The sequence below is a fragment of the Plectropomus leopardus genome, chromosome 9, assembly GCF_008729295.1.
Source record: "Plectropomus leopardus isolate mb chromosome 9, YSFRI_Pleo_2.0, whole genome shotgun sequence".
Lineage (NCBI taxonomy): Eukaryota > Metazoa > Chordata > Actinopteri > Perciformes > Serranidae > Plectropomus > Plectropomus leopardus.
The window spans coordinates 22724076-22744809 of NC_056471.1; the positions used below are offsets into that span (position 1 = coordinate 22724076).

General features: G+C 38.4%; 1 protein-coding gene across 1 annotated transcript; it reads right to left on the bottom strand.

Moving 5' to 3' along the window:
• Nucleotides 1-166: 166 nt before the first annotated feature.
• xpnpep2 (X-prolyl aminopeptidase (aminopeptidase P) 2, membrane-bound) lies at nucleotides 167-17318 on the bottom strand. Its single transcript, XM_042493581.1, has 21 exons — nucleotides 17175-17318; nucleotides 16464-16525; nucleotides 16033-16143; nucleotides 15877-15940; nucleotides 13262-13366; nucleotides 11157-11243; nucleotides 10847-10990; nucleotides 9661-9762; nucleotides 8147-8228; nucleotides 7778-7979; nucleotides 6996-7085; nucleotides 6484-6593; nucleotides 6188-6265; nucleotides 4847-4918; nucleotides 4702-4762; nucleotides 4354-4423; nucleotides 4057-4161; nucleotides 2605-2664; nucleotides 2403-2479; nucleotides 2199-2288; nucleotides 167-610 (listed from the first exon to the last, which is right to left on the bottom strand). The coding sequence occupies exons 1-21, from the start codon at nucleotides 17224-17226 to the stop codon at nucleotides 410-412; spliced, it is 2025 nt and encodes a 674-aa protein (XP_042349515.1). The 5' UTR covers nucleotides 17227-17318; the 3' UTR covers nucleotides 167-409.
• Nucleotides 17319-20734: the final 3416 nt, after the last annotated feature.

Below are 20734 nucleotides of genomic sequence, written 5' to 3' on the forward strand. Positions count from 1 at the left end.
ATGTACTTACAATTTACTCTTTGACTGTTACCTTTTTTTAAAAAAATACTCACTCAGAGTGTGATGAAATTGTCAGGTTAAAAAATGTCATCAGATTCATGACTTGTGTCCACACTGTTGTTTTAAAGAGTGTTACTTTAATAAAATAGAAATTATATCAGCTGGTCATACAAATGTCCAGATTAAAAACCAAAAAAGCTAAAACATCAATCACACAAAAGCTCATTTTAACACCACAATATCAACCATTTACCCACCCAGTTAAATTATCATTACAAATATATCCTTCAATTAAAAAATGCTAAATTGCAGTGCATCTCTCGACCTGGTATAGCTGCTCAGTAGAGACTGCATAGGGGTAACATTAGTGTGCAAGTCTGCTGTGGATGTACCAGAGAGATGAAGATGCTCAGATGATGTTGTGGAGGAGAGCGACAGCCAAAGCAACGAGGGTCAGCGAGGAGGAGCAGACGGACGCAGAAGAGCCGGACTCTGTGAAGGACTCTGTGTGTTTGAGCATCCAGTCCTTCTCCTCCTGAAGTCCCTGTTTGTCCAGCTCAGGACCCACCAGCCTCCGGATTGTTTCATAGTATTTATTCAGCCACTGAAGCTGGAGAGACAAAAAAATGGTCTTAATGAAAGTTACAAATATACCTGAAGATCTAATCCACTGGCATTTAAAAAAAAGTATCAAATAAGGTGTGGATTATATACGAAAATTAATTTATCCTTTTTTGCCACTTGGCCACATCGTCAAACTAGAATTACCGCCTCGTAGATGTATGCCTCTGTGTATCCACAAAGTTGCACTTACAGAGTCACACTCATCCTCCCCTCTGCAGCTCAGAAGATTTATACAGCAAAGTTTCTAAGTGGGCACCCAAAATTAGTGACACCAATTCAGAATCTGACCAGATGTCTCCCCCTCTGTTCCTGAGTTATGATGCTGAGTAATGGCCAGAAAAGTGTTTTTTGTAGAACATTATGATGTCACAGTGAAGTTGACCTCCGACTCTTTGCAGATAAAATGTCAGAACTTCATAATTGAATCCTTTTATGAACTTTTCATATAAATTCTTGAGTTATGGCCAAAAACTTGTTTTGTGAGGTCACACTGACTTTTGACCTTTGACCACCAAATTCTAATCAGATCTTTCTTGAGTCCACGTTTGTGCCAAATTTGGAGAAATTTCTTCAAGGTGTTTTTGAGATCCAGTGTTTATGAGAATGTTATAGACGGATGGACTGATGTACAACCTGAAAACATAACGCCTCCGACGACGGGTGTTGCCACACCTGATGTATAAAAATACAAAATACATTTTCTTTGCTATTCTGACGGTCAGGAAGGGAGTACTTCTATTGTTTACTTAGGTAAAAGCACCAGCCCAAAAATGAGCAGGTCAACCTTTAACACTGCATTATACTTTATTCCATATTTGCTAAGAGTTTTATAATACTGATCCTAAACTATATCAGATACTATATCTGTTAAGTAAATGCTGTGAACTGAAAAAAATTACATCTAAAATTTAGTGGAGTAGAAGTATAAATAAGTATAAAATGTATAGTATATTAAGTTAATTACAAGTACATAAAAATTGTACTGGAGTAATTGTACTTTGTTACTTTCTACCACTGATCTTGAGAATCTTGGGTGATGTATACTATAAATAAATCACAATTAAATTAAAAAGACAACCTCAAATTCCAAAGACAAACAGTTTTTCTTAGTATTTGAAAAGTTAATTAATTAAATTAATACAGTGTCTGTACAGAGATACCACATGAAGTAATCTTACATTTACTGTAAAGATGAAATTAAACAAAACATAGAAGTTGTTTTCACACGTGGTTTTGTTTCTCAAAGGATGTTTTGATCACTGAGCTGCAGAGAAGCTTCTACCTGAAGTCTAAAGGGGGGATTTTAGGAGGAAACCTGCACTTGTAAAGCAGGAAAATGAAAAGACTCGCTTCATGTCACACTCACTTAAACCGAAAGGTATTTACAAATTATGACAGGAAGCTGGTGATACATCTCTGGGGAAGTAAACTTGCATTATACAGTAACTTGTTACTAGGAATTTATTCACTGTGCTGGGTTAACACTTCTTAGCACCTATTTTTTAAAAAAAGAAATGATAGTGACATTCTCGTAACTTCTTAATAAATTAATAAATTCAAATTAAATGTCCTACGTGTTCTGGGCGGAGGAGCGAGGTGTCGATCAGCTTTCTGTCATATGGAACCAGCGACACAGTGTCAAAGGTCAGGTAGTGATGACCATACTGAGGGAAACAAGAGCACAGTCACAATAATGTAACCTTGACAATGCTGACATCATTTATTAAAACCAGGAAATCACTGAAATGATTACCAGAAACGCTCTGTTTTATATCTACCTTTGTCTGTACAGGCACAATCACAGCAACATCTTCAATCCGGATCCCAAACTCATTCTCTTTGTAATATCCAGGCTCTTAAATAAAATAATTAACATTTTTTTTACATTAAAAAATGAAACTATGAAATGCTAATTATTATGCTAATGTTGTGTTATAAGTAGTGGATGTGGATTTATTTTAAAAAGGAATAAAATCTCACCAATAGACGTGAACATGCCAGTTCTGAAGGGAATGTTGTTGCTCTGAAAGCCAACTGGCCCTGGAGAAATACAACAATATGACATCATTAACATGTATATGACACCACAGAAAACAAAGTAAAAACTGATCTTCAATACATTTCATGTGTGTACATTCATTTTACACATTTATTGTTAGTTGTGATAAAATAGTTGCAAACTCAGATGCCTTACTGTATCCCAATATTAATATTATCCTGCAAGTAAGCATCACAAAATCCAGCTAAAATCCAGCTAAAATCCAGTGTGCAGGCACTCCACTGTTTCTTTTATGAATTTGCAGTTCCTGATAAAATGCTGACACATACAGGCAGGGCTGCAACAATTAGTCGTTTGATCGATTAGTTGATTAATCAAGATATTTTGATAATCGATCATTTAAAGGTTCCATATATGACAATATGTGCGTATACAATGAGCAACGGCGTCCTGAGCAGAGATTGAAGTACCTCTGTGTGTTGTAAGGGTTAGGGTTAGGGTTAGGGTTAGGGTTAGTTGGCAAGTTAATTGCCGCCTCTCTGCACTGCGCTCATCACTTTCTGCTGATAACACCGTCCCGACTCAGTGCAAAGTGGCGGAAACAAAGTGCCCACCCATCGGTTCCCCCGCTACGTTGACGCTGTTAGTTCTGTCAGCACTTTTGCCACTGTGGTCCGTTTGCAGACAACATGTCAGACTCTGAATCACAGATATGCTCTCAGTGTTGTTGACGGCTCCTTTAAGTCATTTTTAAGGGAAAACTTCAATCACTTTTGGGTCACAGCTTCTCCAGTGTGAGGATTTCCTACTTCTCTCTGTTTTATATCACTGTAAACTGAATCTTTTTGAATATGAACTGTGAATCCAATAAATTGAGACATTTAAAGATGGCACCTTGTGTAATTGTGGAGGACATTTTTCAGTATTTTCTAAATGATTAAGCAGTCAATGGATACAAATAGTCTGCAGATTAATTGATCGAGAAAATATTATTATCATTATTTCTTTTTTTAGTTGCAGCTCTACACCAGAGAATCAGCAGCCTTCTTGTTCGTGTAACCTGCGCAGATTTATCCTCCTTTTGTTTGAGTGTCTTTTGTAATGTTGGAAGCGGTTGCAAAGTGAAATGTGTGCTCAAACATGCAAACTGCCTGCCAGTTTATTCATTTTATCACTCCCACTGACTGCATTAGCACCACAGTGTAATGAAGTTGAATTTGATGTAAAACAGCCTCTTGTGCATCACAATTATGATGCTTTTAGACTTTGCAGATCCTTGAAATCTACCTCTGAACTCTGCGGATGGATTTATGCTTTAAAATGTGTTTTAAGTTGCAGTCAATGCCCTCGCACGATAGAATATAAATAGGCTATTAATTTCATACAGGGATTATAAACTTTGAATAATGTCTGAAAAATAAAAAAGAGCATACACTCATGAACTCCAAAGTAGTTTCCAACACCATGACCTGTGCCGTGGCCATAGTTCAGGCCCACCTCCCATAATGCCCGGCGACCGAGCATCTCCATGTTTACACCTGTTGATAAAGAAAGGGCGCACATGAATCAAACATCCTGCTGCAGATACATTTCTGTGTTTCATCCACTCAAAAATGATCACAAAGTGGAGAAACTGGGCTCTCTAGTGGTAAAACGAGGGAAGGTTTCAGGGTAGGATTATTAATCTGTAAATCTTGTTTAAAACATGCATGGCTGTTTTTCACTCCCACCTCTTGTCCCTGAGGGAAAGATAGTTCGAGATATCTCAATGTTTCCCATGAGCACTCGAGTGAAGGCCTCCTGTAAAGCGACATGTATGGTTACTGAAAGGGAGAGGGTATTTTAAAGGACTATTTTGTATTATCTGCCATAAATGTTTTGTGATTTGCAGATTTCTACAGCCAACAGTCAAATAAAAACCAGAGTTTCTGACTTACATAATGATGTCAATAAAAATATACAGAAAAAGATACGGAGAAACTCCACTGCAGTGTGAATAATTACCATTTCTTGTGTTTGTACAGAGAAAATGTAAACATCCTTTCAAACAGTCATACTTTTACTATATAAAGTTTTACCTTCTGCATGGCTGTGGGGGTTCCCCAGTGAACTGTCCGAGTGATGTCTGTGGTCCCGTCTCTGATAGTAGTGAGAGACATAGTGACTCATTTCACATGCCAGTGATGTTAAGTGAAACTGGAGTGTTTGTGTGTTTTTACTCACAGATACTGGCCACCAGAGTCCACCAGGTACATCTCGTCAACTGTCAACCTCCTGCTCGTTTCTTCTGTAGGACTGAGAGAAAAATAAACAGGAAATAATAGCAGCACTGCAGCGGGTAGGTTGTAGCATATTTAAAGGACCATGCCAGTGTTTTACAAGTTCAAAACGACTGCTGAACTTTTTCAGTTTCAATCAATCAAGGCTCTCAGCCAGATTCATACTGTGATTATCAGTGGTGAACAGTAACTAAGTACATTTACTTGAGTGCTGAACCTAAGTACAATTTTGACATACTTTTAGTACAATAATTCTACTTTATACTTCTACTCCAGTACATTTCAGAGGAACATATTGTACTTTTTACTTTACTACACTTATGGGTCCTTGTTTTCTAAAAATTACTTTTTAGACTTTCTTTGTTCATTATGAGTAATACATAACTATAATATATACAACACAAATACAAAGCAAATAAATTAAAATAAAATAAATGAATGTATAGAAAAATAGATATATAACATACATTAAAAAAAATAAGCTAGTAATCACTAATGTCCAAATTCATCCTAACATATAGTCAACATAAAGCAAGGAATGCTTGGCTTTTCATCCTTCGACTAGCTACTATGTACATTAAAAAACTCAGATATCCTGAAATAATATAAAGCAGTATTTTACCACTAATCTACCCACTTAGAATCAAAATGATTAAATCCTACACGCATTTGTTGGTGATAAAAACAGTCTGTGGGACTCAGCTGCAAGGCCATTCACCCCCAGTAAAATGTAAATCTTAAGAAACACTTAAATATAAAGTTTAATGTAAAATAGACTCAATAATTTTCAAAAACAGCTCAGCACTATAATACTTCCTATTTGTTACTCAAACAGTAGTTAATAGTTAATTTGTTGGGGACTATTTTCTACAGAACTGGTGCACTGGATGGCATTAATGTCATGAGTGAAACATTGTTCATTGTTCAGTTCACTGTTTTTGTCTTTTCATTGATTTTCTTTGATAATAAGAGATTTAAGAGTTAAGTCATATTTTCAGTCATGCTTTGCCTATTGTCTGGACAAAAGTGTACGAGAATGCAATGACTGTCCGCAGTTGATTATAATATCTTGGATGTCTGAGCATGCTTGAACGCAGAAGAAACAGAAAAATCAGCTACATATTGTATGCAAAAAGTTTCAGCAATAACGCAAGGAACCATAACAGGAATTATGTAACAACTTCTATGGTCCTTAAGGCATGCTGCAAAAACAAGAAGACAAAGAACAAATATTCTTAAATGATTGAAACGGAAAGAGAAGAGGATGAACGTGAAGAAATCTTACCTGTAATGTGCGAGTGCTGCATTGGGTCCACTTGCAGAGATTGTCTCAAAGCTCGGGCCTCTGTTGTCCTTCTGTTTGCTGTAATGATGATCAGGGGACACTTAAATGTCTTTTTGAATTAATGAACATTTCAGTGTCTTTATGGCTCTCTGCTTTTATGCTGCATTATTAAATGTTTTCTAGGCTCTACAGCACTTATATTCTAACCTGTTTAATGTCACGAAGTAACAAAACACTTGTTGTTCATGTTCAGCAAACACAGTCTCTCAGCGCCTCTCCATCTCGTATGCACTCACCCACGGCACTTATTGACGTATTCTGCAGCAGTCAGCTCCGTCTCTTTGCCCTCTGGCACTGCCTTCTCCAGCCACATCAGCAGCTGGATGACCGCGACTGCATCCCTCACCTACACAGAGACACAACAATACAACAGCACACTGAGAGTCTTTGCATCAATCACAAACCACACGCACAGACCAACGATTTACATGACACGTTGCAAGGCTGTTCAGACGTCTTTGGACAGGGTAATAAATGCATCAGGGTGTGTGTTCACTGAAGTGTTCAAGCTCTCGATGAAAATGATTCATAAATGTCCCGCCGGTCTGACAGTGAGGGCTGATTATCGAGCTCCTGGAATGATAATAGTCTCACATAAACGCACAAGAGGCTCCTATCTGGTCATGCAGATTTGAATTACAACCAGAAGTGTTTTTCATTAGCAGTGTTCATAGCCGTCGGTGCTCGTGTGTGTACGTACACGTTGGTGTGGTTATAACCTGAGTGTGTCTGTGTGCTGATGACATACGTGAGCGTCCCTCAAGATTCGCTGCTCAGTCTCATCTTTCACTGCTTTTGTTGTCAACACAGGAGAGTAGGAGCTGGTCATGAGTTTCTCCTACATGATGAAAAAAATAAAAGTTAATACAAAATAACATGTCCTTTAAAACTAGTTATTTCTTTGCGTACATTTACTTCCAAACTCTGCATTAGTTACTGCTATCATAAGTGAATAAGAAGTCTTATTTTACAAATTGATTATGTAGCCTGGTGATATCTGAATAATTGGCCTTGTGCAATTGAGAATCACTTAAAGGGACAGTTCGCTTTAAAATCAATTCAACTCAAAATCAAAAACAAATTTTTTCAATCTACATAGCAAGCTACATAGCACTACAGGTAAGAAGAAAAATAAGCGCTTTTGATTTTGGGCTGATCTGCATGTACATTTTACAGATTGAAAATTTATCATAAAATAACACTAACAGTAAGGTTAGCATAATTGCTGATAGAAGAAAAACAGCTAATATAACTATCAGGAAATATGAAACATAGCAAGTAGAATTTTAAACATTAGCTGGATTGAAGATATTTTTCTACGATTTCAAAACTACATAAACATACTTAAATTGTTATTCTGATTTACCACTGGTTGACACACCTATTAATGTAATTTGACATAATAGAAATGTCTTCGATATATGAGCTATCTAATGAGAAAGATACATGAAATTATATGAAGACAGTAAAGTTCTTTTTGTTTTTTTTTTTAAAAAAAGGTAAATAAAATGGAATAATACGTCTGCGTACCTCTGGTGTAATGAGCTCATAAAGTGCGTAGTTTGTGTACTCAGTGCCGATCCACACTTTGACCCCAGGCTGGGCCACATACTTCTTCAGGTGATCTCGGATACTGTCGTAGTTTTTCAGCTGCACACAGAGGGATCCATTACAGGAGGCGTTCAGGTACACCCGCAACTCGTCTGTCACTCTGTCTGTGTGCAGAAAAACCCTGAAAGAGATGGTTAGAAGGGAAAGCGGTTCATGAAAGAAGTGGTTTATATAAGAAAAATGCCACGTCTTTTTATGCTGGTATATGTGATGCGACAGAACAGAGACAAGACAATTTCAAAGGAATCCCACATGTTCACACATGTAATCCCTGAAAAATGGACTTACCAGATCTCGTCCATTGTGAGCAGCGTGTAGGAGTAGAAGAAAGGATTGTAGGGGATGTCGTTTCCACGTAGATTGAACAGCCCTAGAAATCAAAAATATACACCACCCCTGATTGTCAGAAGCATCTCCTGCATTCATTTACATCATCTGCTACTTGCACCTGAGCCAAGACATGTTTTATATATCTAACATTTGTGTGTGACGGACGTGACTGCTTCTGCACTCCTGTCAATGAAAATAAACTCGCTAATTCTGAAATCTGAAGTCGAGAAGGGTCTGAATCTCAGCAGTGCTCAATGAAAGATGCCTGTGAATAACTCAGTTTGTTTTACTGAGCTGAATGTCCGCAAACACAATACACAATGTGAAGATAACATTATTACTGCTGATAATAAAAGAGTATAAATGTAAAAATTAATGTTTATATCTTTCTTCTTGCATGTGTTTATGTGATGACTATTGTCAATTTAAAAAGCAAACAAACATCTGCAGTCTGTTTCCTATATATTTTGGTCATTTTGTATTGTAGTTGCACATCCTGTCATTGTGATTGCTGTGTTCTTATCATAATCCCTCACATCAGACTCCTCAGGCTACAGATTTATCCTAAAAGCTATGGTTTTATTTGCGATTTGTTTCTGTCCTATCATTTCATGCAAACTGTATTTTCAGAGCCTGAAGCGTAAGCAAAGCTAATCAGCTATTGAAGGCCCTGCAGCCCCTAAGTGGCCTACCTAGCCGTCCAATCACAGCGCAGGAGGGACACATTTCACAAAGACCAACTGTTATTACGAACATGTACAAGTGCTGAACAACAACAACCGGGATGAAAAATGTTAATATAACATATGGTAATATATGTTTCCTCTTATGACCCACACAGAACGGCAGGTTCGTCTCCTCTCCCTAAATGCTTCAGCCTTCCCTTCACCCGGAGCAAATACTGTACCTTGTGCCGACATTTTCATGTATATTAAGTATAACCAGATACAACAACAGCGTCTCAGCTGAAAAAACGCTGTGCCTCCAAAGCGCTCTGGCAAAAATGCTTTGGCGAACACGGGGACTTAGTCTGTTGTTGTTAAATGGCACTTTTCAATACTTGTGATAATTTAAGGTTGTTTTTTTTTTTTTATAACTGAATGTATTTTGTACTCATATGGTGTTTATAACTACTCTAAAGGCAAAATTATATAAATATTGTTAAAACAATCAAATATGCTTTTTTTTTCTTTTTCAAAATATTTTAATAGTGGTATGTAATTTTGCAAATTAAGTACATTTAAAGACTAACAAATTGTCTTAAGGGGTTAAATCAAATTCTGTTTCTGTGGGGGTGAAGAACTACAACTGAATGTTCAGCTAGAGGCTACTGCAGTGAATACATTCACATCTAAGACATTCATATCAGCTACATTTTTTGGCAAATTTAGCTTTGGTTTACTATAATATTTTCTAAATCACAAACATGATTTGTTAAAACATTTCTCATGGACCAAGTCTGAGTTACTTACAGGCTGTTTCGTCCAGTGCTGATAGCAGAAGAGCTGTTGGTTCGTAAGGATTGTCTCTCATCTGAGTCCGTATGAGCTCCACTTTTGTCTGCCAGGACCTTTCTGCAAACACACACATTATACTTTACCAGTATTTGCATCCACATGACAAGAATCACTTGATGCCCATTTGTGTTATACAGCTTCATTATGCATCTTCACAATAGCACATATTAAGTCTGTGTTAGTTGAAATTTTCACACTGGCCCAACCTTACTTGACGTTGTCTCCAAAATATAAACTATGTAATGTAAAGGCTGACTCCACTGAATGAGATTGGGATTTTTGCAGCTTGCACTCTTTTCTTTACTGTAGCAAAACCATAGACAGATGTTGCATAGATGAAGAAGCAAATGTGCTCAAGTATGGAACAATACTGCTAAAGTGAAAGCTGAGTGGTGGGAGAGTGGAGGGAGTGGGGGGAATTGTACTTTGGCATGGTACATATCAATTGCACCTAACATGAAAAAGCCCTTAATTGCTCCTTAAAGCTGAGGGAAACTGCAGAGAGCAACACCTTTCACACTGCATGTCACTGACCCATAGTTCATGTAAAAGTATTGATTAGTGCAGCTCTGAGGACATGAATAGCAGAACCTTCTGGAAATTTGATGGTTCCCTCTACGTGCAGACACACATCAGTGATTTTCCTGTATCTTTGTCCTTTTCTGACATTCCTGCCGTCTGCAAAGTGCTCATCACTTTATGCACTCCGCTAAGACTACCAAGTATATGGACAAGCTTTCATATCAAAACTAAGAGACAGCATTTATAAAGACTTACTTAAAACACACACACACACACACACACACACACACACACACACAGACCATTAGTTTTATGATGCTCTCCACTTGTTCCATTTGTCTATTCTTCTACCATAAAGACTAATGAGGCCCACAGGCGTCCAGACAGCTTCCTTTTCCCGAGGCTTTTCCATTCTGTCAAAGTTAGTATTTGATCTGACAGGCAGCCATAAAAACATGAATGGGCTGTTTATGGCTGTGTTTGTGGAGCTGCTTATTGCTTTCTATCCAGTTTGCAGGTATTTATCAGCACACAGATAAAGGGCACCACACAGGCAGAGCAGCAGACTGCAGAGAGTGTGTTTGTGTGTGTGTGTGAACAGGCATATAAAGACACTCACGTATGACTCTGTCCGGCAGGTGGGTGAGGTCATCAGGTGGGATGGGCGGTCTGTCCCTCCACACTTGGTCAACCAGGTTAACAGGGATGGACTTAAGGCTGCGATTGCTTGACTCCAGATTGATGCTGTAGTCCTCCTGCGTTTCTAATGGAGGAAACTGCACATGATTACACACACTGAGCCGAATCAATCTCAAGTAAACAGTCTGCATGGCGTCTGGTGGCTCCATCAATAATTTTCCGTCTACTTGGGCGAGCCCTTTATTGATGTTAACGCGGACTGACAGGAGCGATGGAGAATAGAGACTCACTGAGGGAGAAGAGGAAGGGATCAAAGCCGATCTCGCTGCCTGGTTGGACCTCAGTGATCAGCCACTCCGCTATACTGCTGACGGACACTGGGAACATCACACGACAGAGTTATTATTGGCTTTACAGGATGTGACAGAGTAAATCCATTTGACCTACCTGTGGTGAACACTGTGAAACATCACAGAAATATTCATTATGTTTGTTTTTTGTAAGTTTGATGTGTATTAAATCAAATGAGCCTAAAATGCTTTGCAACAAAATGTGGATTGCACAATTAAACTGTATGTCAATATGTAAAAACTGATAAAACATTATAGTTTCATTAAGGAAAATGTGCAGTTTTAAAGGTGTAATAAACAACTTGCTTTTCAGTCTCAGGGCAATGACTTAAGCAAAGATATAAAAGATTACATTTACAAGCAGTTAAAGGTCACTCTCTGGTCCATATTTTCCATATGTTTCAAGAGACTGTTAAATACAAGAGATGTTAAAAAACATTTGTGTCAGACGTTAGATTTCTACACATGACCAGAGAGCTCAATGCACTAAAACTTAAAAAATAAAGGCTGTCATTATTCTACATATTTGTTATTGCAAAAAATTCCACTGACACCAAAACTTAGATTGATCAATCTGTCCCTAAGAACTTCTGCTTTACTATTCTGTCTGTGATTCTCAGCCTCAAGCACATTAATTCCCTCTGAAGATGTTTGAGATATACTATGCAGGATTATCTTCACAAAGCAATGTTCAGACTCATACAGATGTAATTTCTCTCAAACATCACTTATGACCCACTAGAGGTGTGTGGTGGTATATTTTTCTGGCCCCTGCCTGTGCTTTCTTGTTTTCTTCTTATTTTCTGTGTTCAAGATATTAATCGTGTACCACAACAGCACTCAAATGAGGTCAAGGCTTTATAAAAAGTTAGTGACCAGGCAAATATAATGAGGCAAAATGCCAAACAAGCATGAATCTGAGATTGGCTTTTACTTCATAGTTGAAAACAAGATATTAGTGTGGTCAGTAGCTAAGCACTGAGAAAAACAGAAGTTATGCAGTTGTCTTTGCAACAGTAGTGCCAACAGTAACACCACTTGGGCGTTGAAAAGTTTTCTGTTTCCTCTTTCAGGAATGTGCTCAACAACTGGGTTTCCAACACAATCATGTACTTACGGAGCTGAGCTGTTCATTAGGAGTGCTATTGGAATATATAGATCGTTTGGTTATAGAAAAACACTGCAGGATGCAGAGCGTACTCTGGGCACAGATGGAGCAGCAGGCACAATGAAAGTGGAACTTAATTGTCAATTGTGCTGGGTCTAAAAGTTTGCATTCACCATCCCTATAGCAGCTGCTCCTCTCACCCATCAATGTTATCTGATCAGCCCTGATTGGACTGACAAATCAATTACCCATCCTGCAACTAAGACTGCAAAAAGTCTGAATTTAGAGAGGGGACATGGAACAACAAAAAAGGACACACACGAACAAACAAAAAGTCAGCTAGGCACACGTGAATTCTACTGTGGGAAACACTGAAAAATTTGACAGCAAACATGTTAATTAATGTAAATAAACATAGCAACTTAAACAACAAAACAGGAATAAATCACAACATACTAGGAGTTCTAGTCATTTGTAAAAGGCTGAAGGTGTAGCCAATACCTCAAGTACAATAACAATCTTTTCTACAGCCCCCTGAAAACATATGTTGTTGTGTGACCTGCAGTGTTATGACTTCTATTTTCTGTATTTGCAGCATGTGTCTTTATGCAGCATGTGTTCTTGTGTTGAGCTATTTTGTCTCTGTACTAATCCTTAACTGATGGTAGATGCCATTACAACAAAATCTGCATTGCAGAATATTTTACAAATGTGCATTAGCATCATGTGTGAAAAACACAGAGTTAAACTTTATTTTACAGAACATGCAGTGACCTTTTTTCATGAGCTGCTTTCATCATGTAAGTCCTCTGATAATGTGTGCCACATTTGTCAGGATATTTATAGACTATAGATCATCAAACCCACAAATATCTGATTGGAATTCATGTGCCCTGCGTTGTCATAACAAGCAATCATAATACAATCGCCCTCCTACCATCTTTCTCCAGCTCCCAGTTGCAGTCCATCTGTCTCTCAGCTTGAACCCAGTAGCGACTGTCTGTCCACAGAGCGGCCTTGGTCTGAGTCACCACGCCAGTGCCTGAGGGAGAGGCAGGACAGCAGCTGTGTTATGGAGAGGGCAGCGCTGACAGTGAATTACAAACGACTATAAATGTCAGAGGTGACTTAGAACAATGCGCGATGGGCCAGCTAATCTTGAAAAATGTGGGCGTGTGAGAAGAAACAGGAAGGCTGAGAAGAAACACAGGGGAGATGGCGACCTGGTGATGTGTGCTGGATATATAATCAGACATTACATTATCATTCCACGGTTGTACCCTCACATGATATGGATAGACTTAAATTGCAAAAGCTGAACAGATTTCTGAATTTAAATGTTGTCTGATACATCTTAAAGGAATGCCTCACCCACATAATGATCATTTTCTATATCAGTTACTCATCACATGTTACCTTAAACTCCTGATGAACACGTTTATGCTTGCATGCCCTAACTTTGAACAAAAAATTCAAACACATGAATTTTTGCTGTAACGTTTCTGTTAAAAACCCTTCTATTAAAATGCACAGACATGGAGCTAGCTCGGCAAGCTTGCTGTTTGAAAGGAAAACAGAAAAATGCATGTGTTTAAGAAGCACTTAGCACAGGCTATACATTAGGTGGCATATGCTTTTTGCCGGTATCAAGTCGAGTTGTCCGGCAGCTGAAAATATCAACGTCTAAAATGTCCGATGGGAAACATGCCAAATAAATGAACAAACTTGTTAATAGTGTTTTGAATAGCCTACAGTAGTGTGACTTATGAAATAAGTTGCCAAGAAAACTTTATTCCAAAAGTAAATAATGCAGATGAGATAAAAGGACTTAAATGACCACAAATCTTCCGAGGATACACCACATCCATGCACATCTGTACGATTCTTCCAGTGCACCTTTTGTACATACATTTTGTGGTCTTTATATTCTATTTTTTCATTTTATATTTTTAAATTGCTTCTATATTTTACTTTATGTCTTATTCTATTTAAATTCAATATTTTTATTCTTCCTTTATGTTAACTGTTTTGCATAAAAAAAAAGCATAGTTAAATTCCTTGTATATGTAAATGTACTCAGCAATAGAACCGGATTCTGATTCTGATGGTCAGGGTTTCCACGCAAATTCATTGACAAAATTTCAAAACTTTTCCATTACTTTTCAAGGACCCATAACAATTTTGTCTTCTTAGCAAGCTTGCTTGGCGTTTTTTTAAAGATAACAGTTTCAAACTATTTAAACATAATTTCAGCTAGCTGGAATACATGAAGGGAGAGACGTAACATGAAGAAACGTACATGATGGTTAACAAAATGATGTCACATCATCGCATATTAGAAAAACATTATATTGACAGCAACAGAAAATAAAATTGGTGTTATGTTACATTTTCTGTGAGGTTATCTATGGAAGATTACTATAACAATTTCATTTCACAAAACAAAATTCTCTAACTTTTCCAAAAAGATTCCATGAGTTTTACTAGTTCCATGGCTTTTCCAGGCCTGGAAAATGTGACTGTAAAATTCCATGACTTTTCTAAGTTTTCCATGACCATGGGAACCCTGATGTCGGTCTTTCTCTTAGTGTGGTTGGTGTGTGTGACGGCATCAAGAATCACGTTCTCCACAAACATTTTCAACACGCCGCGGTTGTCCTCGTAGATCAGACTAAAGATAAACCTCCCTTCACTGTGGCGAGACAGACGACTGATCGTGGACTTTGATTGATGGAGGACTTGATTGTGATGCTTGGCGTCTCTTACACCGAGTCCTTTCTCTCTATTGCCTCTGCGAATTATCTTCATTGATTAGTCACTCTTTTCAACACTCATTTGTCCATCTTGAAGAGTACTGACATTTAATGTGAGCTAATGTCAATACATTTGTTTGATCATAGCCTTTCTTTTCTTCCATTTTATTGCAGTTTGAATATTGAGCATCTGACTGGATAAATGAGACATAAATTATATTGCACAAGTTATGTGAATGCTTGTAAACGGACATTTTGATATACTTTTGCTAGTGTTTAAGACAAACCCCTTTTACTTCGACTCAACAAAAAAGTTTTCTCGACAAATTCAATGTAAAATGTGCTGAATAACTGATATACTAATGATAATTCTGTGGGTGAAATATTCCTTTAATGAAGGCCCAGAAAATGTCACTTTCTTAAAGGAGTTTGGCATAAGTTTCGCCCGGCGTAAAAACAGCACTTAACTGAAATGTCATCTGTCTCTTTATCCTTTCATGCATGCAACAGCTGAGCACAGAGATATGTACGATCATTAATTCTGTTCTCCAATACTGCGTGAAAGTAGATTTAATGGTGAAGTTAGTGTGTGATGGAGAGCATTGATGAATGAGAAGATGCAATGACGCAGCGAGTGAAAGCGGTGAAACTAAATGAACAAGGAGATGGCTGTATGGGGAGGATGTGGGATGAAAGTAGAGGAGCTGCATGACGTGGGGAGTTGAGTCATGGGGAGGAGGAGGACGACGAACGAAAGGACGAGGCGGCAGAGAAGACAAGAGGCGGATAGGGATTGTACCTGCGGAGCCTGAAAAGCCGGTCATGAAGGCCAGCCTGGCATCACGTGGTGCGATATACTCACTCTGACAGAGAAGCAGAGGTTAGCATCTGACACAAATACACACACACAGAGTTTATACACCGATGAATTAATTATGGCAGACAGCAGATGTACCAGGTGAGCATCAGTGCCAGGGATAATGTAGGCAGAGATATTCAGGAGAAGCATCTGCTCTCGTAACTCCTGCAGCCGGAGAGTGGTATTTACTGCTGTGCTGGGGAGGTACTGTAAAAAAAAAAACCACACACACACACACACACACACACACACACACACACACACACACACACACACAGGCAGAGGGAGGGAGAGAGTGTGAAGTCTTAAGATTTAATTAAAACCTGAAGAACTGCTGATTCATCCCTTTCTGTATCTCCCACTGTAATCATTAACTGTAGTGCCTGTGCAGTAATCATTAACTCTAACTTTATAAAACTCATGCAACATGTTGCATGATTTTGAAAATGCTGTGTGACTTCTTTAAGGTCAATTATATGAAGTCATTTCTGTAATTTTTTGTGCTTCCATTCACCAGTTGATCTTACCGGTGGGTGCACGGAGCAGTTCCTCTCGGTTTGCTCATACACAACAGCAGCAACAGTGTTTTCTGAAATGAGAAGTGCATGGTCACAAGAAAAGACCTTGGAAAGTAATACGAAGTGGTGACCTAGCTGAGCTGTGTAAGCACATTTTCAGATCAGCATAAAGTGCCACTCTTTTGTTTTTCTTGGATGACTTATCGTGTTAAATCTTTTTAGACAAGGTGACAGTCAGAGGAATCTTTGCAATCGATGCAACTCGATTCTCCAGTCAGTCAAAGTAAAGGACACTGGACGAGCTCAGATGAGAGAGCTGTGCAAGAAATAAAGACGGAAATAAATCACATTCATCATAATGTGCCCAATAAGAGTAATGCAGTGAGAGAGTGTAGTCCATGTCCGCAGAAAATCTAGTAAAGATGATAAAAAGGGACATTAGAGAAAGCTGTTTTCTCCGTCTGTGATGAAATTTTATGCAAAGAAATCTGAGCCACAGAGAAAGCAGATGGCAATTTCTTATGCCCCTTGTGCAAGCTATTTTGAATGCATGCAATCAAAACTAATTGCATATGATCTGTTTTTGTTTTTTTTTTTTTTACATTTTACACCACTTCACAGCTTCTGTCACCATCATAAGCAAATAGATTTATTGACCGTCACAGTGCAGCAGCTCAATAAAAGTCAGAGATTACTGAAGATAAAGAAGGAACTTTTTACCTGTTAGTGCTGCCACAGACAGAGCCAACAACAGCCAGCCACAGGAAGGCATCTTGGCACTACGCGTCTGTCACGAATAGATCCACAGACAGAGCGGCTATAAAGCAGGCGCTCCGATGTGTATGCAGCGTATGTGAGTAAGTGTGTGTGGGTGTCTGGTGAGAAATTGTGTGTGGGTGTCTGCTAGTAAGTGCATGACTGTCCTCTCTCTCTCTCTCTCTCTCTCTTTCTATCTCTCTCTCCTCCTCCTCTCCCTGCGGCCCTCAGATAGGAATCATGTGCAGTGGCTTTGGGGGTGGATCTTGGTGCTCAGAAACATTTCTTTGCCTCCTGACAATACAATGTGTCAAGCCACAATGACCATCTACTTGTTATTTATTTTTTCACTGTGGTTCTCCAGATTTTTCACTGTGGTATGATGCAACTCAGCAGCTGTGGGTTGGGAATTCCCACTAAGATGCTGGGTCATCTTGCACATTGGTTTTACCTTAGTAATTTGCATCAATAAAACATGAAATAAGCAAATGATGCATTCAAAAACATGGATGAGGCCATTTACTTGCAGCACATAAGTGACTGTGTGTGAATGGAGAGTCTGTGGACGTGTGAAGATGTAAATTTTCATGTTTTGCACATGAATGCATGTTCGAGGATCTGTGTCTGCAGATCCACAGATTATAGACAAATCCTTGTAATCCTGAAGAGATTTCCATAGAAAACGTATTTTTATATCCTTCTATTCAAGCCAAATGTAAACTGCCACTTAGCTAAAAGGAGCAGGGGGAGGAGGAGAGGGAAAGAGGAGGAGGAGGGAGAGTGTATGACCAGGAGATTTATTACAGCAGCATCTTCACATTTTCATCAATCTTCTCTCATTTTACTAGAATAAGTTTGACATCAATTTATTCTGGTGCAGTTTAAACAGATATTCAGGTAATTATTAGTTGACAGTGGAGCTGATGCTTAGGAATCTGTGCTACTTTGATGAAATAAGTATCCTGTACAGCTAATGTACTTTTTGCAATAACGAGCTTCGTATGAGTAAAATGTGTCAAAATATGTACTTGTGATAGAAGAAAATCTCCATTTATGTAGATGTGTTTCATCTCTTTCTCTTGTGATTAAAAAACATCACAGGCTTAACTTTTTGGATTGTTCTGTTTTCTGATAATTCATAAACTTATAATTTATATGGATCGATCCCAAATCAATTCTAAGCTCAAAACTACAGCGAAGAACGGGCCCTCACACCTCCACACATGCCGGGCTACTTGCTGGACGTTGACTGATGCGGCCGCGTCTCTCTGAGAAAGGGCAACACTGCACACTGATCTGCCACTTACAGCGCTGTTGTGAGCTTACTCACAGCAACAAACGTGGGAAAAGATGACAGTATATTTCTCCTTTTTCCTGATTATCTAAACAAGTTGCTAAATGTGTCTCTCGTTGCTGCTTAAATATAATGCCGCTAAATACAATAAAGTCAGCTGGTTGGTAGTCTTCTCCTCCTGTACCCTGGGACCTGAGGTCATCTTGTTTGTTTGCAGAAAGATGAGGCCACTGTTTTTTAACATAACATGGCACGGCATGCTGCTAATGTTTTCAAACATAGGATATTTAGCCTCGGTAACGGACACGCTGCTTAGCTTAGACAAAAGTGGCACTCGTGGCATTCCTGGACGCGTAAGTTGCGTAGAAAGATGTGTCAGCATATTTCCTGAAATAATGATTTTTACAGACATTGCAAGAAGTACTGTTGTCATCTCTAACTCTGAAATGAAGCCACACTTTGGACCGTTTCTTGCTCTCTGCTGTGACTCTCTTGTTGCAAGTTTCCAGCAGCATTCGACTCTTCAGTTTGACTCATGGACTTTTTAAGTAACGGACATAGCCACCGTGACTTCACCCTTTGGTTTATGAACTGCTGTTTCCCGTGGACAGAGCTACTGTCGCCAAGTAATCCAAAAACCCTCAACTTTTTCTATTGTCTTTTATTACTGTTGTTTTTTAGTTTGCTGTCACCTGTAAAGCACTTCATAAGTAGCTGTTTGAACAGAGCTCATAAAGAATATTATCATTATTATAAAAACAGACAGGACTTTGTTATCGCTTGTTTATTATTCCAGATTTATGCACATACAGCTTGTGATTTATGGACTTTGCAACTACCTGATGTTAATATTTTTTACTAGGTAACACCTCAATGGTGCACTGGGATCCACTGGCTTTGATCATGACTTCAAACCTGGCAGACCATCAGACCACAGAGCTATAGTGCTGAAATAAGACATCAGTAATATACAGTGATCAAAGAGCTGACACTCTTAAATTACCTGTCTGTTTTCATTAGAGGTAGATTGAAATGCATCTTATAAACGTAAAGTTACAAAGCTTTCAGTGTGCCTTAGGGAAAGAGTAAAGTCCCTCTAATTTAAAATCGCCCATTTTTTCACTCTGTGAGATGAGCTCAACCAACCCTTTTAATTTAAAACAAGAAGTACAACACAGTCCTGTGTTTAATGAATGACGACTCCAATGTCCAATTGGTCAAAAGACCTTGAAATGCAGTCCCATAAATGTTGCTTTTGTACATTTTACTTTAAAATCATGTGCACTATATGTTTTTTTTAAGATAAGATAATGCTGTATGTTCGCTTTCCCTGACCTGTAAAAGCATAAATCTGCTGTAAATCAGTGAAGTTCTATGGTGTTACCATCAAAGCTTTAATAGAGCTCATAACAGTATTTTTAGATATAAAATGACCCAGATAATTAGTTTCACATTCACTGAAAGGCCATAGATACACTCCACAAACCATCTGAGTTCTTATCATCGTGGAAGAACAAACACATATTAAATCTGTAAATGGCTTTTGAAACCAAATTAAATATGGCTCAGTGTAGCTCATATTTAAATTTATTCAAAAGTACAAAAGATTGACTCTTTCATCTTCAGAAGAAAGAGGAAAATAATGCTGCAGGTGCATCTGTTTACTCCATTTTACATTTTGACACAAGCCTAAATGACTTTGACGATGACCTGAGAGAGATATGCCCGATGGGCTCGAACAGCTCTTTTGAAAAGGTGAAATCACAGACTGTAAAAGATGTAGAGCAGCTTTCTTCATCCATGACACATTTGCAAGCACCTGCAGTCTGTTTGTAGGATTAGAAATAACAAGCTTTTTATGTGGAGCGGAGTGACAGACTGAGCTGCGTACATGAGAAAGACGAGTTCACCTTACTGCGTTTTACATTTTGACACAAGCCTGATTGACTTCAGACTGAATGACTATCAAAATTATATATATCTCCTGAGTGCTGAGCGCAAATTAATGTATTATGAGTAGTACTGTACAAATAAATACAGTTTTTTACCCATTCATCTACAACTCTACAGTGAGTGAACTGCACAAAGCCAGTTGTGATGAAAGGGGCAGCTGATGAACATGTGATGACGCCAGAGTGTAGATGTTACCCACACGTTTTAAGTTACCTTGTGATATGAATATAAGATCAGCAGATTGCAGCTAAATCTTTGCTCAGACGGGCCGAGCGTG